Raw genomic sequence first — 24235 nt, 5'->3', positions numbered from 1 at the left:
CCAAAGTGCCACCAACCAATCATCATCAACCCCTAAACCAGCCCCCTTTCGACTCTTTTTCAATTCTCACCTCCACTCATGCATACCATCTCCTGCACACTACCCTACTACCTTAATTCACTCCACCATTTTTCACCACCTCATCTAAGCCCTTTATTCCACCACCCTCGACTACCTTTCCCCTCATCACAATCAACCTCACCTATTACCGAAAAAATCATAACTTCATCCTATACACACTATCAACCATCAAACCACAAATTAAAATGAGCAAGTAAAAAAATAAAAAAGGCCTTAAACCTAAACCTATAGCAAAGGAATAATTAAAAAAAAAAAAGAAGATAAAGAGCAAGAAGCAAAGTAAAAAATCAGAGAAAGAATTAAAAAGGAAAAAAAAAACATAGAAAGGAGAACTCATCTTTTAAGGCTTCTCGGTAATTTGGGCACCAGAGCTCCGTTTAACAATCCAAACGGTGAAGGTAGAGAAAAGTTCGAGGAGAACAACATTTCTTGGGCTCATGACGGTCCAACGGTGGACACTAACGGATCGAGTTTTCAGCTTCAGACCTCTGCTTGGGGTTCTGGTGATGTACAGAGGGTCTGGAGACCTATCGTTTGGTGGTGGTTTTGTGTCAGTCGAAGCACCGGTGGTAGAGCTCTTTAACCTAGTAAGGCTAGGATTAGAGAAAATAAAAGAAAAAAAAGAAAACTGAAAAGAAAGAAAAAAGGAAAAAAAAAGAGAGTAAAAAATCAAATTTTAAAAAAATGTTATGTTATTTTTTTAGTAAACTACAAAAACAATCACTTCTGTTTGCCTCATATTACATTTTAATCACTTACGTTATTGTTTTGTTACGAAGTGGTTATTCTACTGTTAAATTCCATTACCTCCCTGATAAACATGTTAATTTGCATATTTTTTGCGTTTAAATTGGTTTATTTTTGAACTGAACCCTGCTAATTAAGTGCTTTTATGACTTAAACTTGTCAGGGATGCAATTGTAACATCCCGAAATAAGGCCTAAACGGAACAGTGGTTGCGAAACCATAAATCCGAGGTAGAAAAATTTATTTTATTATTATTTTGAGGTCTATGATATGTTTTCATGATTGTGTGAAAACTTCGTGAAGAAATTCTATGCATAAAGTGCTTAATTTGAAATTAGGGACTAAATTGAATAAATTGCAAAACTTGTGTTCTAGAAGTATTTTGCATAAAATTGAATTATATTATTAATTAGAGGTCCTTAAAGAGTAATTTTACCAATTTCTAAGTCTATGGACAAAAATTGGACATGGATGGAATTTTTGGAAAGTTTAGTAGTAAGGGCATTTTGGTCATTTAGGGGTAAAATGAATTAAAATATAAAATTAAAAGCCAATTTTGCTCATCTTCAACCCCATGGCCGAATATAGCAAGGAGAAACCATGGCTAGGGTTTTTCAAGCTTCCAAGCTCGATTGTAAGTCCGTTCTAGCCTCGTTTTTAATGATTTTTATGTTTTTAGAGTCCCGATAGCTCGATTAAGCTTATGCTAGCAATAATTCAACCTAGGGTTCATATTTGGAAAAATACCCATAGGTGAAATTTGTGTATTTTGGTGTTTTATGATAGAATATGAGGTTTTAAATTATGTTAGACAACTTGTACTACTCGGTTTTAAGCAAAAACGAGTAAAATGACTTAATCGGTAAAAATACCTAATAGTCATAAGTGCATGTTAGAGTGTGAATTTGATGCTGCCATAGAAGGGAAAAATGACCAGCATGTCATAAAACATAAGAAAATAGGCCGAAGTTTAATTTACGAGCTTTGGGGAAAAAGTGTAAATATGCGAAAGTTTAGGGGCAAAACTGTAATTTTTCCAAAATATGATTTTGGGTCAATTTGAATAATGTGAGTCCTAATTAGACTATATTTTAAAAGATAGAGCAAGGAAAACTGAAATTCAGGCTAAAATGGGGAAAATACCAAGTTGTGGACGAAATGGTAAAAGTAGCTATTTTTGCATACGAGGCAAGTTTACAGTAAATAAATGCAAAACTCTTTTATTTTACATTATTATTGTCAATTTCCAGCATTTATATATTTATGTTATGAAAATATTTAAAGTCGAATTTAAGGTGAAGTGACAGAGGAAAAGTGTTAGAAAGCCCCGATTGAACCCTAGGAATGTTAGGATATTAGGGTTGACAGGACAGAACAGAAATGAGTCATGTAAGTCCATATTAGAAATATGGCTTTGGAGACAGGATTGAGCCATGTAAGTCCATATTATATATGGCATTGGAGACAGAATAATTCTCGTAAGTCCATGTCAAAGACATGGCATTGGCGAGATATTGATAGCGAGAGCGACCCTAGTATCCTTAGTATTCCGAGTGGTTCAACGGGTCAGGATACGAGTTAAATTACAGTGAATTATCAGCAAAAGGGAAGGTAGATTATATTTATGAATAGTGAAAGGTCAGGTAAGAAAGAAGGTAAATGAGTAAAGAAGAAGGTAGAAAATGAGAAGTAAAGAAAGTTTATGAGGCTAGGTGACATTATGTATAATTATTCATTATGTTGAATGTTGTAATTTATTTGCTTGTAAGCTTACTAAGCCTAGTGCTTACTCTCTTCATTTTCTTTTTCTTATAGTTCTTATCAAGCCACTCGGGGATCGAAGGAAACGTCGGAGACCGATCACACTATCGAAGAAATTACATTGGTATAGTTAGACGTTTCGTTTTGTGTATGGCATGTATAGGAACTTGGTTTCTTTTGATATGATATGATCAATGAATGATGTGTAAATACTTGCTAGTGATTAACTAATAGAATGGCTGATGATATACATGTTTAATAGTATGTATGAATAAGTAGTAACTATCACATGAAAACTAAGAAAAATGTGAAAGTAACTTAAAAACAGATTCAAGTATCAGAAATAACGTGATTTTGAAAAATCACAAGGAATTGTAGAGACATGGGTTGATGGTGAATAATATATGAAATTAAAGCTCATTGTGTCTATTTTTATATGGATTAAGCAAAACAGGTAAAGGTTTTGTATTTTATAAGATATCTGAGTTTTAGTGAAATAGGGCCAGAGCGATTTCTGGATCCCCTATTTCAACTTTAGAAATTCACCATAAATTTTAAAAAAATAATTAGGTGGTGTACTTTATATGGTTAGAATCCTTATTGAATCTAGTTTTAATAGAAACAAACGCTATAGTCATATGATTTTTGTACAGAGATAAAAGTAGTTCGTAGTAAGTAGAGGCCAGTGCAGTCGAATTCTGAAACAGGGGTAACTTTAACTAATAAACTGTACTAATTGGCTAAGTCAAAAATTCTAGAAAAAAATTAATAGATATATATATGAGTCTAGTTTCATGAAAAATTTACGGATCTTAATTTTGAGTTTTGAAACTCGAGAAATGAATTTTTAAGTAACCATGATGCAAAAAAACAGTTTATTCCGAAAATTAAAATAAGTGGTTTAGAGTTGTTTAAAAGGTAAGATAAGTTTAGTAACACCTCGAGCTTGACTCCAGTGACGGTTTCGGGCGTGCGGGCGTTACAGCAATTGGTCAAAAACAAGCTAAAAGGGGGCCAAATTGAAACACAAACATTGAAATGGGGCCAAATCAAAAAGATGGAGGAAACCAAGGACACGTTAAATATTTTGACTTTGTAAAAGCCAAAATAGGAAAATCTTATTTTATTTTATTTATTTTTAGTTTATTTTATTTTTATTTTTATTTTATATTAAATTAGTTTAGGCTAAATTTAGTAAACCTCATGTATATAAATAGGGGCTTTTAGTTCTTAGGAAATCACCCCTTGTTTTACATTCCTATTTCAATTTGGAATTGAATTACTCTCTCTCTCTTGTATTTCCTTCTTCAATTTGGAATTGGAATATCATTTTTTTTTTCTCTTCAATTTGACGTTACATTTTGTAGCATTGTTCCCAATTTTTGTTTTTTTTCCATAATTGGGCCAATTGCTCTCCAAGTCCTTTCCATTCATTTCTTCGCCATAATCATTAATCTCCTTTCCAAGCTTATAAAGCATGAACAATTTCATGCTTAACTAAATTCTATCTTAGCTTTAGATAGGTTTTCTTTCCAGTCGAGAATCGTGAGATTTGTACTCGCGCTTAAAATCCTTCTAATCGGTATTCACCTTTTTTCTAAGTATCGGGATTGACAACTTGTGACAGCCCAAAATTGACCCTAGTCGGGAAGTGGTTTCGGGACCGCTAAACCGAGTCACCGAAATGTTTGAACGTAATATTTATTGTCTAGAATATGTAATTATGAATGTGTGAAAATTTCAAGCTTCGATTTAGCCGATAGCATGTGAATTCAGTTAGTAGGACTTGTGTGACACTTTTGAAAAGTGATAGGCTAATCTATAAGGACCTAATAGTGCATGTAGTCAAAGGGAGGACTTGCATGTCAAATTTCCCCCTAATAGTTAGTGGCCGGCCATGACAAGAGATTATGGGTAAAAACATGTCATAAAACATGTTGGGACAATGGTGTATGTAAGAAAAAATAAAATAGTGAGCATGGGAATTTAATAATGAAAGGAACAAAAAAAAAGAAAAAATGGTCTCATGCATGCCCATTGCCGTGAGTGTGGAGAAAGAAAGAAGAATTTTTGTTCATGATTTTCATTTCCTTTGGGCTGAAAATTCTAAGGAAGAAGGAAGGAATTCTTGTTTCATGTTGGTTTGGAAGAGGTTTAGGAGGAGGTTTGGCCATACTTGTACCTAGATTAAGGTAAGTTTGATGTTTTGCCATGAGATTCATGTATATTTTAGTTGCTAGCTTGATGTTCTTGTTAGCCCATGGTTCAAATCTTTGTTATGTCATGGGAATGAAATTCGGCCAAAGTGAATATGGTGTTAATGCCATTGCATGCTAAATATCAAGCTTGATAATGATTCATGTGATGGTGGATTGAGGATTCTTAGATTTTCTTTTAGCATTTTTGAATGAGATACTAAGCTCTTTGTTTAACCATGACCAAATTGAAACGGTATGGTGTTGTGGTATTCGGCCATGTTATATCCATAAGTATGATTCATGCATGTTGCATGGTAAGTAAGATTTAAGCTTTGGATATGTGTGTATATTTGGATATAAGCCACTTGAGAATTCGCCATTGCACCTACATGAATATATGTTTGCACATGATGAATTGGTATGACATGTATACTATTTTAAGGTGTCTATTTGCTTGTGATGTTGTTTGGTTATGAAATAAATGAGAGATGTGTATAGAACTACAATATGTAATGCGTTAATTAGGAAAATGTATGCTGTTTTTTTGTGTAGTATTAAGTGTAAAATTGGCCTCCACATAGACATGCATATTCGGCCAAAGGAAGTAGATTGGTGTGCATGTATTCGGTTAGAGGCAACCATATTGAAGCCTTATCTTGGCTTAGATTGTTGACCAAATGGGTAATAAGTGAGGATGGTTGCGAATATACAAACATACATATGCATGTGTAATTGAATTATGAATGTTTAGCAAGAGGGTTAAACTAGTTGATTTATTGATTAAGCTCAAGGAGTTAAAGAAGGAGAATCAAGCAAGGGAAAGACGAAGGTCATCGAGTAGCCGACTTGGACTGTTTTACCCAACACAAGGTAAGTCATTAAGCGTATATTTGGTGTTGATTTAAATGATCAATATATATATGCAAATGTGTTTAAATGAGTTGGTGTGTAAATGGAAATGTATGTGTATGGAATGATGCCATTGTTGAATGTATAAAGGCAGCAAAATACATAAGGTATTGGTCTCGGCACTAAGTGTGCGGGTATAAATGGACACGGTGACAAGATTGGCACTAAGTGTGCGGGTTTAAAATTGTACAGCACTAAGTGTGCGAGTTTGATTATATAGCACTAAGTGTGCGAGTTGAATACATATAGCACTAAGTGTGCGGATTCACTATATGCTCTTGCATTACAATTGGCACTGAGTGTGCGACATTTATCGAGCTAATCCCGGACAGCGGATCGGGTAAGTACCTCGAGCTCATGACGAATAGAAAATATGTTCATGCTCGGGGTTGAATTTGGTAAGCCTTAAATCTATGTGATGATTGAAATTGTATGGTTGTGCTGGAAAATGAGTTAATGTGTAAAAATGCTTCGATTACCTTGTTGTGTAGAATATGAAATGTGGATGTATGAATTGGTACGAGATTGGACCGGAAGGTCCAAGGTATTATGGTATAGATTCGATATGGACGAGTACCTAGCCTCATTTGTTGTACATGTAGTAGTAACTTTAGCAGTGGATTGACGAATGCTTATGACTTACTGAGTTGTAAACTCACTCGGTGTTTTCTTGTCACCCATTTTAGGTCTCTTGGACTCGTATTGTTGCGTGCTCGGAACCGTCGTTGAAGTCATCACACCGGCTGAAATCTTGTGGTATTGTTTTTTGTTGTTGAAGAACATTTGGCATGTATAGGCTATTATATTTTGTCGAATTGTGGGTTGTAAACTTTAAGCCATGTGAAAATGGCCTATGTGGTCGTCGAGTGGGATGCTAGAACCTATAGCCACGAGTCTTAGAAACTCAAATTTTGTTAAGGTGGCCATAATTTGTGTCATGTATGATGGATGATTAAGGCCAAGGAAAAATTCATGAAATTGGCATAGTCTACTGCAGTAACTGTTGCGGACAGCAGCAGTGAGATGAGATTGAAAAATCACTAAAAATAGTAGAAGTAGAATTAAATAGTGAGTAAATTATGGAACTGAACCTTGATGAATCTATTTTATATGGACGAAACGAAACGACCATATGAGCAGTATACTGGGAAATATTAAAGTTCTCGTGAGACAGGGCCAGAACGGTTTCTGGGTCCCCTGTCGCAACTTTGAAAATTTACCATAAATTATCCAGAAAGAATTAGGAGTCATGCCTTATATTTACAGATTCCATTTTGAGTCTATTTTCATTAGAAACAAACGGCACCAGTATTAAAGCCCTGTACAGAAAGATATTCAAGTTGTAACGCACGGAGGTCAGAGCAGTCGATCCCTGTAACATGGGTGACTTTAACTAATAAACTGTACCAATTGGCCCAACCAAAAATTCTAAAAATAAATCCATGGATGGGTATATGAGTCTAAATTCAGGGAAAATTTACGAAAGCAGTTTCCGAGTTTTGGAACTCGAGATATGATTTTTAAGGCGACGGTAACGCAGTTTTCCAGCCTGTCCAGAAATGCCAAATTGGTCGGTACTTTAAGAGGATTTGTCTCGTTAACCCCTCGTGTCCGACACCGGCGTCGGTCACGAGTTAGGGGTGTTACACAACTCATCTCTTAAGGATAATTCGATTTCAAGTCAAAAAGAGCTCGTTGGGTTGGAGTCGTGTTTTCTGACAGTTGGAGAAACGAATCGGCCGTGCTGTATTTGGATCTTCGAGAACAAATCGAGGAGGAGGTGATCGGGTTTAAACGACCCAGGGGGTTGAGGCCGTTAACTCTAATTGGGTTCTTCAGAACGTAAGGCTACTGAAATCTTGAATCGGGAACAGTGTATCTTGGTTAGACTATCGGTAAGGGATGGTTTGCAGGACGTATCGGGACCAGCTACGAGAGGAAGAATTGGTGGTTAGGACATTCTTAATCATTATAACCAGCTTATTAAGATCAATTTTTGAGGATCAATTCTCAACATGGAATTTACCGAGTCTAAGGCTAAGGCTTATTACGTTTGATTGCAAATCCCAATTTAATTTCTGATTTATTTAATTATTTATCTTAGCAGTTTTAATTATTTAGTTTCTAATTAATTTCAAAATCCCCCGCTTACTTATTTATTTGCTTATTTTTCAACTGGTATGTTTTGAGTCGTGGGCACGACTCTAGCCACGACCCTTGACACGACATTCTGTTCATAAGTCAAACTCAGAAGTTGATTAGAGTACCAATCCCTGTGGACTCGACCCTACTACCACTCTTACTATATTTAGAGTATTTAGTAGGAATTTTTTTTGGTGGATTCGACGTCCATCACTCCCTAACGATAGTCCTATGTGGCAGTCTAAATGTGTTTTAAATGTCAACTTGGATGTCCTACGTGGCGAGCCAAATTAAATTTATTTAATTAAAAACCTATTTTTATTGACATCTAAATTGGCACTTAAAATTCATTTAGGCTGCTACGTAGGACTACCGTTAGGGAGGTAACGAAGTTTAACGGTAGAGTAACGACTTCGTAACAAGACGATAACGTAAATAAGTAAAATGTAATATTTCAAACATAAATAATTAATATATAATCCGAGACAAACAAAAATAATTATTTTTATAGATTATATTTTTTTTATATTTTAACTAAGCTAACTAAAATAATTAAACAATTACAAAACTTTCTATTTTAAATATTTAAAATAAAAATATTTTATAATTAAGTAATTATTATTTAATCCTCTTGCCTTTTATTTTATTTTATATTTTGTGCACTAAACCCTAGTTAAAATTGGTCTCCATCGGTTATTCGCCTCACCTCATCAGCTTCAGTATCGCCAGAGCCTCATCTCTCATCTTCCAAAAGTCTCCTCGCCGCTCTCAAAAATGGTAATCCAAATCCCTAATTTCAAAGCTCTATTGTCGTTAATTGATTAGTTCATCTCTTTCTGCAGCTTTTTATATTCTTTATTGTACTTGATCTCACTATCAGCTTTAGAAAAAAAGTCAAAATCCGCTTCATATTTTTACGGTTTTTTGAGGAAAAGGATTGTTATGAGCGCTTGTAAAATGGGTTTCTCTTGATTTTGATTGTGTTCTTTCTTTTTTTTTCCCTAAAGATCGTTGGTTTTAATTCATTTTAACGTGTTTTTTTTGTGTGTCGTGTTTACAGTCTCTGGTGGCCAACGAAGATTTTCAGCACATTTTACGTGTATTGAACACCAACGTTGATGGAAAGCAGAAGATTATGTTTGCTTTGACTTCCATCAAGGGTATCGGAAGGCGTTTTGCTAACATTGTTTGCAAGAAGGCCGATGTCGATATGAACAAGAGGTCCATTTTTGTTTTGAAAATTTTAGATATATATGGACGTTCTTATTTTCATGCCAATGTTAGGTTTCATTGGGAATAACTAAGATGCTCTATGACTGAAAGTTTAGACAATGATATATGATATGATTTGAGGCATTTCATGCCGAAGTGATTACTTTTGATCTAGCTGCAAGTAGATTATGTGCGTGTAGAAGAAAATTATGAGTTTTTTTCTTTCTACTTTAGATAGACTAGAATCAACATCTCTTATGTCATGCAATGACAATATAAAAATGGAGTTGGGATTTGGATGAATATAATCAAATATAGTCACTTTGAGGTCAAATCCCAGGTCTCAGCCCTAGATGGGAGGTGGAAACTACCAAGCTTCAGCACGGTAGAGGTAGAGGGATTTTCTGGTAGGGTGGCGAAACATGTAGATAAAGCACGTATTGTGAAAAGGACTCTCTTGAGTGAGACATTTTGGTTCAAACCAAGGGAGGTGCACCTACGGGTTATAAAGAGGGTTTGGGGTGCTAAAAAAGGATGCTTCTTTTGATGCAAAGCATATGCAGAGGTGGTGACCAAAACCTATTGGTAATGTCCTGGTCATTATATTTCTAGTCCATAATCATGTAGGAAGCATAGGCTGTGGGGTTGATGAAGTTGTTCAATAGTATTTGGTTTTTGTAGTTATTCTGGGGAACTTATTTGATCTACTTCTTCCTGGTGTCAGGGCTGGTGAGTTGACTGCACAGGAACTGGACAATCTCATGACCATTGTTGCCAACCCCAGGCAGTTTAAAATTCCAGATTGGTTTCTGAATAGGCAAAAGGATTACAAGGATGGAAAGTATTCCCAGGTTGTTTCTAATGCTCTCGACATGAAGTTGAGAGATGACTTGGAGCGTTTGAAGAAAATCAGGTTAATTCTTTGTTTCTGCTCTTTACTGATTTGTCTTTGCGCATGTCTTATTTTATGTGCCAGTTATTATTTGATACATAACCTTAGGAAAGATACCATCAACATACCTGTTTCGGACACATACTCATATCCGACACTCAAACTGGAGTTTTGAGTATCATGATTTTCAGTCACATGACTAAATAATTTAGACAATTTATTTGAGGCATTCTCGTCTATAATTTGTAATTGGGACCGAATTAAGCACCCGTCCTGGCCTTTCTTTGTGCCTATATTATCCGGACTCAGGGTTAATGTTGGATAAGGGCATCTTTTTTTTTTTAAAGTTGTTCATATACCGAGGCTCATACATTCTTACCTACCTATGTCCGATTATTGAGTACTATAGAGAAAATACGAATTTAGAGTGTGTTAACTTGAGATTTCTTAAGAAGTAGATTGAATCCCAGTTGATTCAATTTCTATTAGTGGTTTTAGTTTAGGGTTTTGGGACATGGGATGGCAACTAACATTTTGAAACACCATCATGCAGGAACCACCGTGGGCTGAGGCACTACTGGGGCCTCCGTGTCCGCGGTCAGCACACCAAGACTACTGGTCGCAGAGGGAAGACTGTTGGTGTCTCTAAGAAGCGTTGAGTGCATATACATATATATCCTGAGGCAGAATTTATTTCCTTGCTTTTAGGTACTGTTTGCATGAAGACAAATTTTGGATGTGACTTTCTTCTTCAGTTTGTTTTGTTTTAATTAATAATTTTCTTCTATGAATATGGCAATGTTAGACATGACATTAGAATACGCAAATTTCAGGTCAATGAATTTCCCAACATTCATTAATTAATCATATTCAAATGGTTAATTATTTTTCTTCGATGGATGTGAAACTTTATTTCTCGTTTGGTCTAATTAGAGTTTTTGAAAGCATTGTAATTTAAGGAAAGTGTTAAATAAATTTTAATAAATTCTTATTGTAATTAAGTGATAGAATATTTTAAATATTTTCACAAAAAAATTGTTGAATGGTTTAAAGAAATGATTTTAATTATTACCTTTTATTCTTAGAATTACTCATAATGTTTTTCTTAAATGAAATGTTTTGTATTGATAATTATGTTGATGTCAAATAGATTAATATTTAATTCGTTTTTAAATATTGATTTTAAATAAATATTAGATATATGATATTAAATATTCTTATAAAAAGAAGAAGAAATTATTTGGTATTCACAATAATTATGATGATAATGATGATGGGAAAATACCAATTCAAATAAGTATTTGAAAAGCCTGTTTTAAACTGTTAAGTTCTAAATATTTTGCTACCGAGATCTGATTATGAGCTCTTAAAGGGTAAAATGATGAATAAAAATTCGCAATTTTGAGGCTGTTCTTAAAGGACCTAATAAATTCTTAATTGGAGTTAGTCTTAATTGTAGTTAGAGGATCTTTTTTAATTGATTGTTTTATCACATTGTGATATTTTACATGATTGAATGGGCCCATGCGAAAATAATTAGATGATAACAAAATTATCAAAGATTGGGATTGCCTATTTCTGTTCAAGAGCGTATAAATAGTTCACGGTTAGTGGAGCAAGAATAAGGGATTGATAAATGTAAAAAACAAGACACATGTCAATTTTTCATAATTATTTGTGGAGTAAAAAAATACATTACCAGTATATTAAATATTAATTCAAAAAATATTATATTTTTATCAATTTATTGAATGTGGTTATGATTAATAAATGTTAAAATATATTATAAGTTCTTACAAAGAATTAGCCCGTGTACATTTCGAAAGGTGCAAATTAGGGGTGAATTGTATTTCGGTTCCTCTATTGAAAAATGGATAAATTAACTCTTGTACATTTCGAAACGTACAAATTAGCCCATCCGTTAATATTTTTTGTTAAATAATGATGTGAAACATGCTAAAAAATAATTTTTATTGGTAAGCTATAAAAATGATCACCCAATTATGCTTTTCATTCTATTTTGGTCACCCAACTATTAATTTTTTCAATTTAGTCACTAAATTTTAAAATTAAATATTTTAATTACTCTGAGCTGATGCTTACACATTCTATCAATTTGATCCAAAAAATTCAAGAATTTTAGCTCTCAATATTTACAAAATTTGTCATTTTAATTCTAATTCTAAAAATTTAATACATTTGGTCATCAATATTTTCAAATTCTATCAATTTAATCCTAACTCTAAAATTTTAAAAATATTTAAAAAAATAATTTTTAGTCATTTGTAACCCATTGGCTAACTTGAGATGGCAACAGGGTGGAACGGTGTTTTGCCTGCCCCGACCCAATGCTCTACCACCATGCTTTGACCCAACCCAACCTCGACTTTAAAAAATTTAGCTCGCTCCAAACCCAAACGCGAAAATTAATAGTATACTAAACTCCAATCCGATCGAGTTTAATTAAATGATTTATCTCTATAGTTGTGTACTAATATATATTTACGCACATGCTTTGATTACAACACAAAAGAAAAAAAAAATAAAGATTCCTTTAATAAATTATTAAATTAAGAAGAAAGAAAATGAGGGAAATAAACTTAAAAGGGGGTGAAAGGAGACAATATAGAGGCAGTAGAATGAGACTAGTAGTGATAAATTTTAGGGATTTTTAATTTAATTAATATTAAATATGTATTGAGGGTGAATTTGTAAATATCTTGGCACGAGGTGGGCGGTTTCATTCTAAACCCGACCCAATTATTTTTAAAAATTAATGTGCCTTGACACCAACTTCAAAAAATAAATCGACCCTATCGGGTCAAATCAGCTCGAAACTCATTAAATTTTGGGCCTTTTTCTATCCCTACGGCTAACTCATGTGAAATATTAAAATAATTTTTTTTATCATATTTCAAGTCACTTGCAAAAAAACTTTAAAAAAGTGAGATAAAACAAAAAAAAAAATTAAGATCCAAAAGAAAATAAATACATTAAAAATATTATTTGTTCAGGTAACAATACAACCAATAATTCTAAAAAGGTTTCAAATCAATTGACTTAATCCAGTGTAAAACTTAAATTATAGTAAAAAAAAATTATTACAAGTGACTTGAAAATGAATAATGATATGACATGGATAATGTCTTCGGATAAATACATTGTAATGCTAATGTGATGTTGATTTAACTGGTTTAACGGTGTAAATTTAGATGCCCAATAATATTTATTTTGAGATATCAAACTAGATCATTAAAAACTATATTTTAGTTCTAAGTGGTAAGTTGTGACAAATTTGAAGAGTTCAAATATATTTAATTGTGTCGTATCTTTCGTTGTAGAAATTTTGGTTGTGTTAACAAAATTGAAACAGCTTGTTAGTTTCAGTGATTTTTCATTTCATTTTTAAAAGGTAAATTACATATATAATTATATGTATTACCTTTATGACTCAACACTAAAATTTGTATGTATTTCAAAAATAAATTAAACTAAGAAATATAATATTATTTTTAAAAGTTTTAAAATGGAATTAAATTAATAAGGCTTAATGACAAAATTGAGCATTAACATGTTTTGTCAAAACGCTTTATTTATATTTTTGAGCCTTTTTATCATTTTTATTCTTTTTTCAAATTGTTTTTTTAAACAAATTTGATGAGTACCGCTAAAAAGTTAACGAGATGATGTAAAATTTCATATGTAAAATATTTTTATGAGATATAATTTATTACTTAGATAACACAATAAAATAATAACATGTGAAAAATAATAAAATAAATAATTTATGAAGTTAATAAAATAACTCTTAATTTTTAAAAATAAATGTAACTATTTAAAAAAATTTAAAATAATTTATTAATCATCATTTTTAAACCTCTCAAGTAAACAACCGTATGCATTCATTTTAAAACTTATTTTTAGATAATTACATTTATTTTCTTTAAATTAAGAGTTATTTTTTAATTTCATGTATAATTTATTTATTTTATTATTTTTCACATATAATTATCTTATTAGATTACCTAATTAATAAATTAAGTCTCAATAAAATATTCCACATAATCCATTTTTAATGATACTTTCATCAAGTCTATTAAAAAACATTTTGAAAAAAAAAAAAATTGATGGCCAAAAAAGCTCAAAAAACAATTAGGGCCATTTTGACAAAATATGTAAACGTTAATGGTTAAATTTGACATTAAGTCAATTAAGAAACATATATTTAGAAAGTACGCCAAAAAGTGTGTGAAAAATTAACTGGGAATAAAATAGCACATGTTTTCAAACTAGTATTTAAGGTCTTTGATTTTACCAGGCATTTTTACTAGTACTTCAAATGATAAATTCAACGTGAAGAAAATGATTGGTTCTTATAGTAAATTGAACCCCCAAAAAGATGCATGACAAAAATTTATATAAATTATATTACTCAATATGAAAAGCAAATTTCAAAAGCATCTAAATCCTATCAGAAAATAATCCATACCCTCAAAGTGAACCCAATACCAAAGAATAAAGAGCTATAAAAATCATTAAAACTAAGGCTGTTTTTTTTCTTCTAATCATATCGATAAAACCAATAGCTTTCTGAAATCAGCTAACCTTGTATGCTTTTAACTTACCTACATGGAGGAGAATCAAACTTTCGAATCATGTTCATTAGAATCCGATAAATTGCTGGGCTTTTGTTGTCGGATTGTAGGAAGAGATAGGCTGCGACGCTCTTTCCCACCAGGCTTAGATGAAGCATTTCCGTACCAAATCATTCCAGCCACTGCTATGATCATGCCCAGAACCACATGTAGATTGAGGCCTTCTTTTCCGAAGAAAAAGAATCCCATAATCAATACGAGGATTGTCTTCATATGGCCAAGTACTTGGAAAGACACTGCAGTAAATCTGCCAATGCAGATGAATTGGCTGAGGTTGGTTCCAACTGCTATAGTACATGAAAGTAATATAAACATCTGCAACGACCATGAACCAAGAAAAATTGTTAGCAAATAATCCCGTAAAACTGAAAGTCACAGGAATAAACTACAATTGGAATTATGAACAGCTCAAAAATACTTCTACAGGCATACGCACAACTGCATACAGGAAAAGGCAGGCACCAAAAATAAGCAGCAGCTAAACCACATAAAAATGTACCAAAGTGAACTTATGACTTGAATAGTATAGGAAGTACATCTCTTATGTGCTGCATGCAACCGATGGTAACACTGGCTCTTCATTTTTCACGAAGTACCCATGTTTGACACCCATAAATGTCACATACTTGTATCTACACTCATACCCGAGTTCGAGTAACAAAACTAAATCACTAAAAATTAAATGCTTTTTTTAAATCAGAATAGAATAAGCACAAATACTTCCACTAAGCCTAAAATCATTTAGTAGACAGATGTTTTAAGAGATGTCAGGCACCATATGTCATGTAAGCAGTCTTTGAAATGAATGCAGATTGCAACATGATACGCAATGCAAATTAAATATAACCGTAGGTCGAAAGAAATACAAATAATTGCATGAATTACAGTGCACATTCATGAACACAAGCAATTTTCTTCATGAACACGATTCTGACAGCAACTCTGAAGTCTAAAACAAGTAAATCTAACCTCATTCTAAACTGATGGCAACAACTACCATGACACAAAAACCTCATAATGCAAAGAATACAAATAGATAGAACACTTACAATAGATACTATATTATAATTATAGGCATCAACTCTCTGGCTTGTCAACCAATAATCCAGAAATGGTCCTAATAGCAGCAGTGTTCCAGCCTGGGCAGGAGCAGTGTGTCCCAGTAGGTTGAAGGAACTAAGGTTGTACCTTCGCTGAAGGTGATGTACATACTGCACAAAAAAAAAAAACCACAAGAATAAATAAATCATGGCATATAAGTTCTACAAATGAAGCAGTTTAGAACATTGGAAGATTCAATTTATACATGCACAAGAAAGAACAACTTACATACTGCTGCAGAGACGTACTCCAAACTGCAATGAAGGCAGCTATGAAACCCTTGGTATTAACACTCACATCGGTCACAGTACAAACACCAACGCCCAGAAGAACAACAGCTATGCTCAGCTTTGTGTCTCTGGAGTACCGAATCTTGTCCATCACAACTTCCAAAAAACAGGATACAGGAATCATACTGAGCTTTGCAATCTGTCATTGAATTAGAGAATCTGTGATTTTGAAAACATCTAAAAAGCAAAACTAGTAAAATCTAGCAAATAATATACTTTACCTGATAAAATCCCACAGAGTTCCACATCAGACTAACGTTCATTCCAACAATAGAGAAGTTTGCAAATAAAACAAATTTCAAAAGCTCAGCCATGGGTAGGTGAGAAGATTGAATGTATCCTAACCATCTTAGAACAGCTGTCATCAAGGTTGTGGTAGCAAAATGCAAACCAGTTAATGTTGTGGCTGCAACAATTAGCAATCAAATACAAAGAAGTTAGTGACATTTTATTACATCCTTATTGAAGCAAAGCATAATGAGAACTTATTAGTAAAGGAAAAAGGAAAAACATAATCTTTAGCTTATTTACTTGAAGATAAGTATTACAAGAGCATCGCAATTGTCCTAAACTTAATATGAACTATTTCCAACATCCAAGTAAAGGCTTCCTTTCATCTTTTCTTACAATATCAGTGCAATTTTCTTCTTATTATTATTTTTCAAATGTTTTCAACAACTTCAACCCATTTCTTTTCCTTCTAGAATATGTAAGGGAAGAGAGTCATAGCCATGCATTTCATTCTCCACCATTTAAACCTACACCAAGCACATTCAAGGTTTGAACCTCAAAACTCATTTCTGTGTATGATAAGGCCAATTGCATAGCCTTTTTGCAGTATTGATTATCTGCTACCCAATTGTACCACTCACAATCTCAAATTTCAAATGTTTGTGGCATATGAAGAGGGGGGACGGAGGGAGCAATGAAAAGAGTTTAAAAGGAAGTTACCAAAACTGAAACCATAAGTAGCCATCAAGGCTTTATTGACAATAATAATTCCAACAGAAGTGACAACATTGAACATCCAGGCAGACGCATCTACAACTGCCTTTCTTTCAGCCTTGTTAGCTGGAGCCATTTTCTATGTGGTTGTAAGTGATAACCCCAAATCTTTGTATCACTCAAATTTTTATAAGTAATCCATCTTTGTGCATATGATATCCAAGAGTTTTCAACAACTTCAGCAATAATCCTACAAAATTAATAGTGACAAATAAGAACCAAAAAAAAAAGAATACTTGAACTGCAAGTTTATTGAAAAATATTCTGCAAAGACATGCTGAAAAGATACTCAGGCAAATACATTAACTACAATCAAGATATGAGTTGCTAACTCAGACTAACCATGAACACAGATATGAACTACACGAATTCCTTTAATTGCTACAGTAAAAATATGAGTTAGTGACTCAGACTAACCTCAAATCCATATGAATCTACTCAACTCAATGCCTAGACTTCGACTAAAACATCTTCTGCCTCTGAAGAATTATCCAATTTAACAACAGATCTACCTAATCATTAACGGAGTAAAGCTACCTCAAAATCCATTTAAATATCTAAGCATGGAGTGCAAAGCACATCCATAGACTTAAAAATCATTGTGCTCATTAGATCATCGTGACTATGGCCACCACTACATATGAAATCAACTCAACTCCAACTTACGATTTTTGAGTTCTACAATAACTAATCAAGAGTCAATGTTCTCCCTGATTGGATCAAACTCTCAACATAATTTCATGCAGAAAATAGTTCACGTCAAATTAAACATTTCGATTTACTGTCATCAAAGATAAATGTAGAATTCCAAATTAGTTAAACACAGTAAACATAGAACACTCGAACATTTAATCTAACTATAACTATTTTACTTTAGATTCCCTTGAGAGATCAATCAGAAAAAAGCAAAGTGAATCACATTGAACTGTTTAAACACTAAAAATCACAAAAAAAAAACCAAGATAATAAATAAACCTTATCAATGAATCTATGGATCCAGATCAAGTAAACAAGAAAACAATGACAAAAATTGTAAAATTAGATCTAAGAAATAAATAAACCAGTGTTGGATCTCAGAATTGAAATCAATGGAGAACACGAATAACAGATCTAACGCATCGAAAGGGAAAATGGAAAACGACGGGCCATCGTACCGTTTTGGAAAGGCAGTCGTGGTACGAGAGAGAGAGGGAAATGATGAGGACGGTAAGTGTAGCTCAGCAAGGGGAGGGTCTTAATTATTTTGTGTGGATCCCTAGAGAGTTGGAGAGAGAGAGTGAAGAAAATTTTCAGTTTTTTTTTATTTAAAATGTGAAAATTAGTTGGAAAATGAAGGGATCGTGGAAGGGAGAGGTAGTAGAACAAAATAAAAACCAGGCAGACAAGCCAGCAAATGAGATGTGAACATCAAATTGGCATTTCACACTTTATTCTCTTTCTTCTTCTTCTTTTTTTTTTTTTTAAAAAAAAATTCCTAATGTATTAATTTCAAGATTTATAATTCGAATTTGGCCCATGAGGCCCTCACTGTGTTTAAAAAGGCTCGATGATTCATGTTGAAGATCAATTATTTTTATTTGTAAACGTTATATTTGAATTTTCTTTCGGATTCTTTTAAGATTAAGATGTTTTTCTTGATAAACTGATAATTTAAATATTTTTATTATTAAAATTTTAATTACTGAATATCATATTGTTTGATAAAATTAAATATTAATTTTAAAAAATATTTAATTCTTAATTTTAAATTTATTAATATAGAAAAAATTTACAGACGAATATAAATTGAATGTAGACACAACGTCAAGAAATAAGAAAATTTTAATTGTTTTTCTTCTACTTCGTAGATGGAGTGAGATCATCTTTAAGGCATATATCACAGTTTTTTTTTTTTACTCAAGTTAGTATTTATTCCAAATGTAATTTATTAATATTATTGAATTTAGATAATATTTTTATTACTTCTAATTACTAATGTTTTTGCATGCATAAGATTATTTTATCTAAGTAACTTTTTTTTTGGAAAAGGACTTAAGAAATGAGAAAAATAAATAAACATAACATTTATACCATTTATATTTTCATAATAAGTGCTTTCGTATAAATTAAATTATATTTTACAGTATTAATTTTCTATATTTCACATATCTCACAATTTAATCTTATTAATTATTACTATTTCTAAATTTCATTTAATTTTTACAATTATTTTAAAACTGATACAAAATGTTATAATATTTGAATTAAAAGTGTATGAACATAATTATGAAATTTGAGTATATTAAAATTCATTAAATCTTAATATTAAAAAGTTTTTATTAAATCTTAATATTTTAGAATATAATTATTTACAAATAAAAATTTCATTGTACATTCAATTAATTTTAATTTGTACAACTTTAGAGCTTAAATGTATTAAACTATTATAAAATTAATATTTTCCTAAAAATATGTATACACACATTTGTCTAATTTATTTCCAGTGAATAATATTGTCCATATTTTTTAAAATTTCTATGGAGTGTAATATTTAATTATTTTAGTAAATATGCATAATTTCTATAATTAATTTTATATGAAATAATATTATTAATGATAATTTTTTATTTTTATATCAAAATAATATTCTTAAAATGTTACTAAATCATTACAGTTGATTTTCATATGAAAATAATAAATGCGATTTTGTAAAACTATAACAATATTTTATTTGCTATGTGATGACTTATAATATGTGAAATATGAATGTTATGAAACATTGAATGCCCTATTGACAGTCTCGGATTGAGTTGGGTATAGGTGGCATGTCATAGGATTAGTGTATGGAATTTACTTCGATTTATACCGATGAGGCGTAGAGCACATATTATACTTTAGATATACAGATGAGGTGCTAGACACATTTATATATATATATTACTTTAGTTAATACCAACGATGCACGAAGCACAATATACTTTGGACGTACCAATGATGCACCAAGTGCTAATTATTTTGGTGTGATGGTTGGTTAATCTATGTATCCATCTTAAGTTTGTATCCGGTTAATAGGGATTATAAAACATGTGAATTGGTTAATGATGCTAAATATTGAATGTTGATTTTTGAAATTGTATATGAACATCATAGAATTGATGATAGCATGTGAAAGACCATGCAATTTAGTTATTACGAGCCTTGAGAGTTGATATGAATATAATACGAACCAATGGATTCGATTGTGAGAAATGGGAAAATGAATATGTTATTATGAAATGCCATAAAATACATGTGATTATGATGGTAAGGTAAATGTTAAATAGATTAATATGTGCAATTGATATGCATCATGATTCTTGAAATTGAAATGATATAATAGTTAGAATTCAAAATAATGATATATGATACGTTAAACAAGCATGGAAGTATGATAAATAAAAGCATGAGATAAGAAAGATGGATATGGTTTATTTTATTGTTGAATCTTGTATATATATATATTGAATAAATTAAACTGTTATATATGTGTTCTATTGTTTTCAAATCATGTTAGCAACACTAAATTCTATTGTTTAGCGTGCAATTTTGTTTATTTCTGTGCTCGAGTAACATTAGATCTCAAGGACTCGAGAAGTACGATAACATCCAAGATTCAATTCTAGGCTCAGCAAAGTGTATATAGATTTTGATATGTTTTGTAGCAAGCGGCATGTATCTAGTCTCATAGTTTACTTTGAATTCATTTTGAATGTTTTGGTCACTTGATGTGTTAATGGTATGTAATATGAACATGTCCATATATGATTGTGTGTGTTGGATATAGGGATATGTGGTTATGCTTGTCTAATATGTTCTGTTTAGATCATATTTGATATGATGCTTGCGTGCTAAAAAAGTGAAATTGATGCTTGATGTTAATAAGATTGCGATCATACTTGTGAATAGGTGATTTAAGTTGTTAAACATGCTTAAAATTATATTTAGAACTTTATAAACATGTTTTTAATGTTTGGAAATGATATGGTATTGTTTTGGGTCAAACTAGGTATGTTTTGGGGTCCTTTTTAGGTCATGACAAACTTCTACCGATACAAGTTGTCAGATGTATTGGTACAAATAAGTCAGTAGCAAAAAATGAACAGTAGTAGTGTAATGACCCAAAATTCACGAGCATCAGAAAAGTGCATTTTTGGGCCTTCGTCTTAGCAAACCGAATTAGTAAATATTTATTAGAAATAATTATGAGCCTAGTTGTGTGTCTAATTAGGTTTTTATTAAGTGAATTTAGCTTAATTAAGAGTAATTAGGGAAAAAAAATGACTAAAGTGAATAAAGGGTAAAAATTGAATTGTAAATTAAAAGAAAAGAAAAAGGAATAAAAGAAACAAAGCATAAAAAGAAATAGAGAGTGAAACGAAACAGAGAAAGGAAGGGAGAAAAAGAAAACAAAAAGGAAAAACTAGGGTTTTAAAGCTTAGAGCTTATTTTAATTTGCTAGCAATGGACCAGAGGCATCGGCTCAAAAAGGAAAGAAAAAAGTTATCGAGGAGTAGACACGAGAAAATCACAGTTTGTATTACTATAATTCGAACTACTATTTATTAATGTTATATTTAAATTTATATGTATGATAAGTAAATTATAAGGTAAGTACTAGTATTGAAATGATTGAAATTGAGATGAAGTATGATTATGTATGAATATTTGATGATATATTGATTGGAAAGTGGAAAATTATATTGAATTGAACTCTGATTAAATTGAAAATTATTTGAATTGAAAATATAGAAAGTGATGGAACTAAAATATGAAAATTGAATACCTTATTAACTAGTCAAGCTGAGTCGGATATAGTTGGCATGCCATAGGATTGGAAGAATTTGGGGATTTTTCAGCTTGGCCGAGGAGACACTGATGTTACTATATTTCTTCGAACTATCCGAAGAGGCACTTAGTGCCATTCAGGTGTGTTTGGGTGGATTATTCTGGTGTGTTTGGTGGAATCATTCTGGTGTGTTTGGTTGGAATTCGTGTATCCGTCAAGGTCCGAGTTTTGTTAATAGGGTGAATAAATGAAATGAGAAAATCAAACGAATTTGATTAATCGTACTACTGAAAGTATGAAAAAGAAATTGTGAATCGAATTGTGAATTGAAATAGGATATGAGATTTGAAAGCCTGAACCTAAGGTTCATGAATTTGATAAAAGACCAAATTGTTGATATATGATATTAGTTGATGAAATGTTATAAATGATATATGAATTTGAATGTAAATTAGTTCTTATGATTTAAAATGTTATATGATTGATATATATATAATTTATTAATATTATATAGTTTGAATTATGGTAATAGCACTGAGTACAGACATACTCGGCGTACAGTTGTTTCTGTGCGCAAGTCGGTAGAAGTCAAAGGTCCTGGTTCAGCATCCAGATCAATCTCGACTTCATCACAACTTTGGTGATGTATTTTTTTCCTTTTGGTAAATGTGGCATGTACCTAGGTCTTATTTAAGAGTCTTGTGAGTTTTGGTTGTAAAGAATTGGTCTCTAATGTTTGAATGATAAATGAAATGTTAAGTTATAAAATGGTATGTTTGGTACTAAAGTTGAAATGAGATAAATGACGTTTATTAGTTAACTTTTATATAGTATCATGAATGTTGTTGATCAATTTGATAAGTCAATGTTTTAGGCATGATTTAAGTATGTTTGAATGTGAAAATGTGTTGGTTTCCATATTACCTGTAAATTGGTTGCGGTTTGAAATTATAGGGAAGGTTAGATATTTATAAAGGAGTTATATTGAGTTTAAAAAAATTTCGAAATTGGAGTACTCGAACAAGTCCCGTTCCACTTCTAATACGTGTTTTGGGCCTCGAAGGTCCATTATAGGGATTTAATGATTATATTATACTATATATGTTAATTTATTTATGAATTATTCGTAAATTGTCTGATATGTCCGGTAATGCTCTGTAACCCTATTTTGGCGGCAGTTTAGAGTTAGGGGGTGTTACAAGCAGGGACTTCTACCGATAGAATTCTAGAATTTTACTGGTACAAGCATGTCAAAACAAAATTCTTCCCTTATTTTGATTTTTTTTGACCCTCGGAGACCCAAATTAGATCATGATCGTCCTCGAACATCTAAAACTCGATTAAAAATAATTTGGTTAGTGTTTTGAATGACTTGAAGTTGATTCTAATCAATATGAATGTTTTGTAAAATGTGATAAAAGTTGGATATTTTGTTGATGTTGAATGAGAACTAGTTCTAGTTATTTTTAATTAATATTTTTGAACTCGTTTTCAAGTCATTCTAAAGTATTTGAATGCTTTAACTTGTTTATTGTTGGAATGAATAGGTTATATAATATGTCAAATGTTTGATGTTCTGAATTGATTGATATAAAAGGAAAGCTAGTTCATGTTGCTTCGACAATAAATGTGGAGCTTCGCATTCGAACTTAGTGATCAGTTTGAGTGTAGGATGCTACAAAAGAGGTGCCCACTAATTCAAGCACTAATTTAATTGTGTTGTTTTTGCTCTCAGCAACACCCTTTTTACTAACATGTTAAATACTTTCACATTATAATTAATTTAAAATTTGAATAACATGCACTATTAATTCTTACATAGCACATAAATGCAAATTAATTATAAAATAAGTTATTTAGCTATCTCAAAATTTATAGCTGTGAATCTCAATTATATGGTTTCTAATATTTTAACCTATGCTTTTCTAAATAAAATGTATCTTACCATTGACTTGTTGGTTAAACGAAACCTTTTTTAAGTTTTAACATATTTTATTTATTCTTTTAACAGTTAATAAAATTTAACAAACATAAGTTTCATCCTTTTTCTGTTGAAAAACGATCATACAAAATGACGTGATATTTTCCTTTTAACAAAAGAAAATAAAAGAATAAAAAATTCCTATTCCGCTCACGAAGTAACAGAACGCGAATCGCCGTCGCTAAGATCACCTCAACACACGCACTTTATCTTCTACAATAATTCCTTCTTTTTTTTTTAATATTGAATACGCAAAAGGAAACCAGGCCTTAACTCCGCACTCATCATTTAATCGCCATTCGATTGAGTATAATTTTCAGTCGGTTGACAAAGTTTTTGCAACGCAACGTGTTACGGTTTTTTTTCCCTTTAAAGAGAATGAAAATTTCGCATAAGTTTCAAATCTTGGACTCAGTTCCAACGTAGTCGAATAAAGCTATAAGAGGGGAAGATTTCT

General features: G+C 31.8%; 2 protein-coding genes and 1 long non-coding RNA gene across 3 annotated transcripts; 2 read left to right on the top strand and 1 right to left on the bottom strand.

Annotated features, from left to right (window-relative positions):
* Nucleotides 1-1390: 1390 nt before the first annotated feature.
* LOC128292689 (uncharacterized) lies at nucleotides 1391-2841 on the top strand. Its single transcript, XR_008282631.1, has 2 exons — nucleotides 1391-1462; nucleotides 2644-2841. It is a non-coding gene; the product is annotated as an uncharacterized LOC128292689 (long non-coding RNA).
* Nucleotides 2842-8477: 5636 nt separating this feature from the next.
* LOC108450408 (40S ribosomal protein S18) lies at nucleotides 8478-10809 on the top strand. Its single transcript, XM_017748015.2, has 4 exons — nucleotides 8478-8615; nucleotides 8899-9059; nucleotides 9775-9963; nucleotides 10496-10809. The coding sequence occupies exons 1-4, from the start codon at nucleotides 8613-8615 to the stop codon at nucleotides 10599-10601; spliced, it is 459 nt and encodes a 152-aa protein (XP_017603504.1). The 5' UTR covers nucleotides 8478-8612; the 3' UTR covers nucleotides 10602-10809.
* A 3533-nt stretch (nucleotides 10810-14342) lies between these two features.
* Nucleotides 14343-18440, bottom strand: LOC108449942 (UDP-rhamnose/UDP-galactose transporter 6). Its single transcript, XM_017747337.2, has 6 exons — nucleotides 18148-18440; nucleotides 16940-17183; nucleotides 16210-16394; nucleotides 15927-16127; nucleotides 15647-15808; nucleotides 14343-14912 (listed from the first exon to the last, which is right to left on the bottom strand). The coding sequence occupies exons 2-6, from the start codon at nucleotides 17067-17069 to the stop codon at nucleotides 14583-14585; spliced, it is 1008 nt and encodes a 335-aa protein (XP_017602826.1). The 5' UTR covers nucleotides 17070-17183; nucleotides 18148-18440; the 3' UTR covers nucleotides 14343-14582.
* Nucleotides 18441-24235: the final 5795 nt, after the last annotated feature.

Source organism: Gossypium arboreum, chromosome 5 (assembly GCF_025698485.1).
Source record: "Gossypium arboreum isolate Shixiya-1 chromosome 5, ASM2569848v2, whole genome shotgun sequence".
In the NCBI taxonomy this organism is placed as follows: Eukaryota; Viridiplantae; Streptophyta; class Magnoliopsida; order Malvales; family Malvaceae; genus Gossypium; species Gossypium arboreum.
This window is presented reverse-complemented; position numbering and strand designations above follow the sequence as displayed.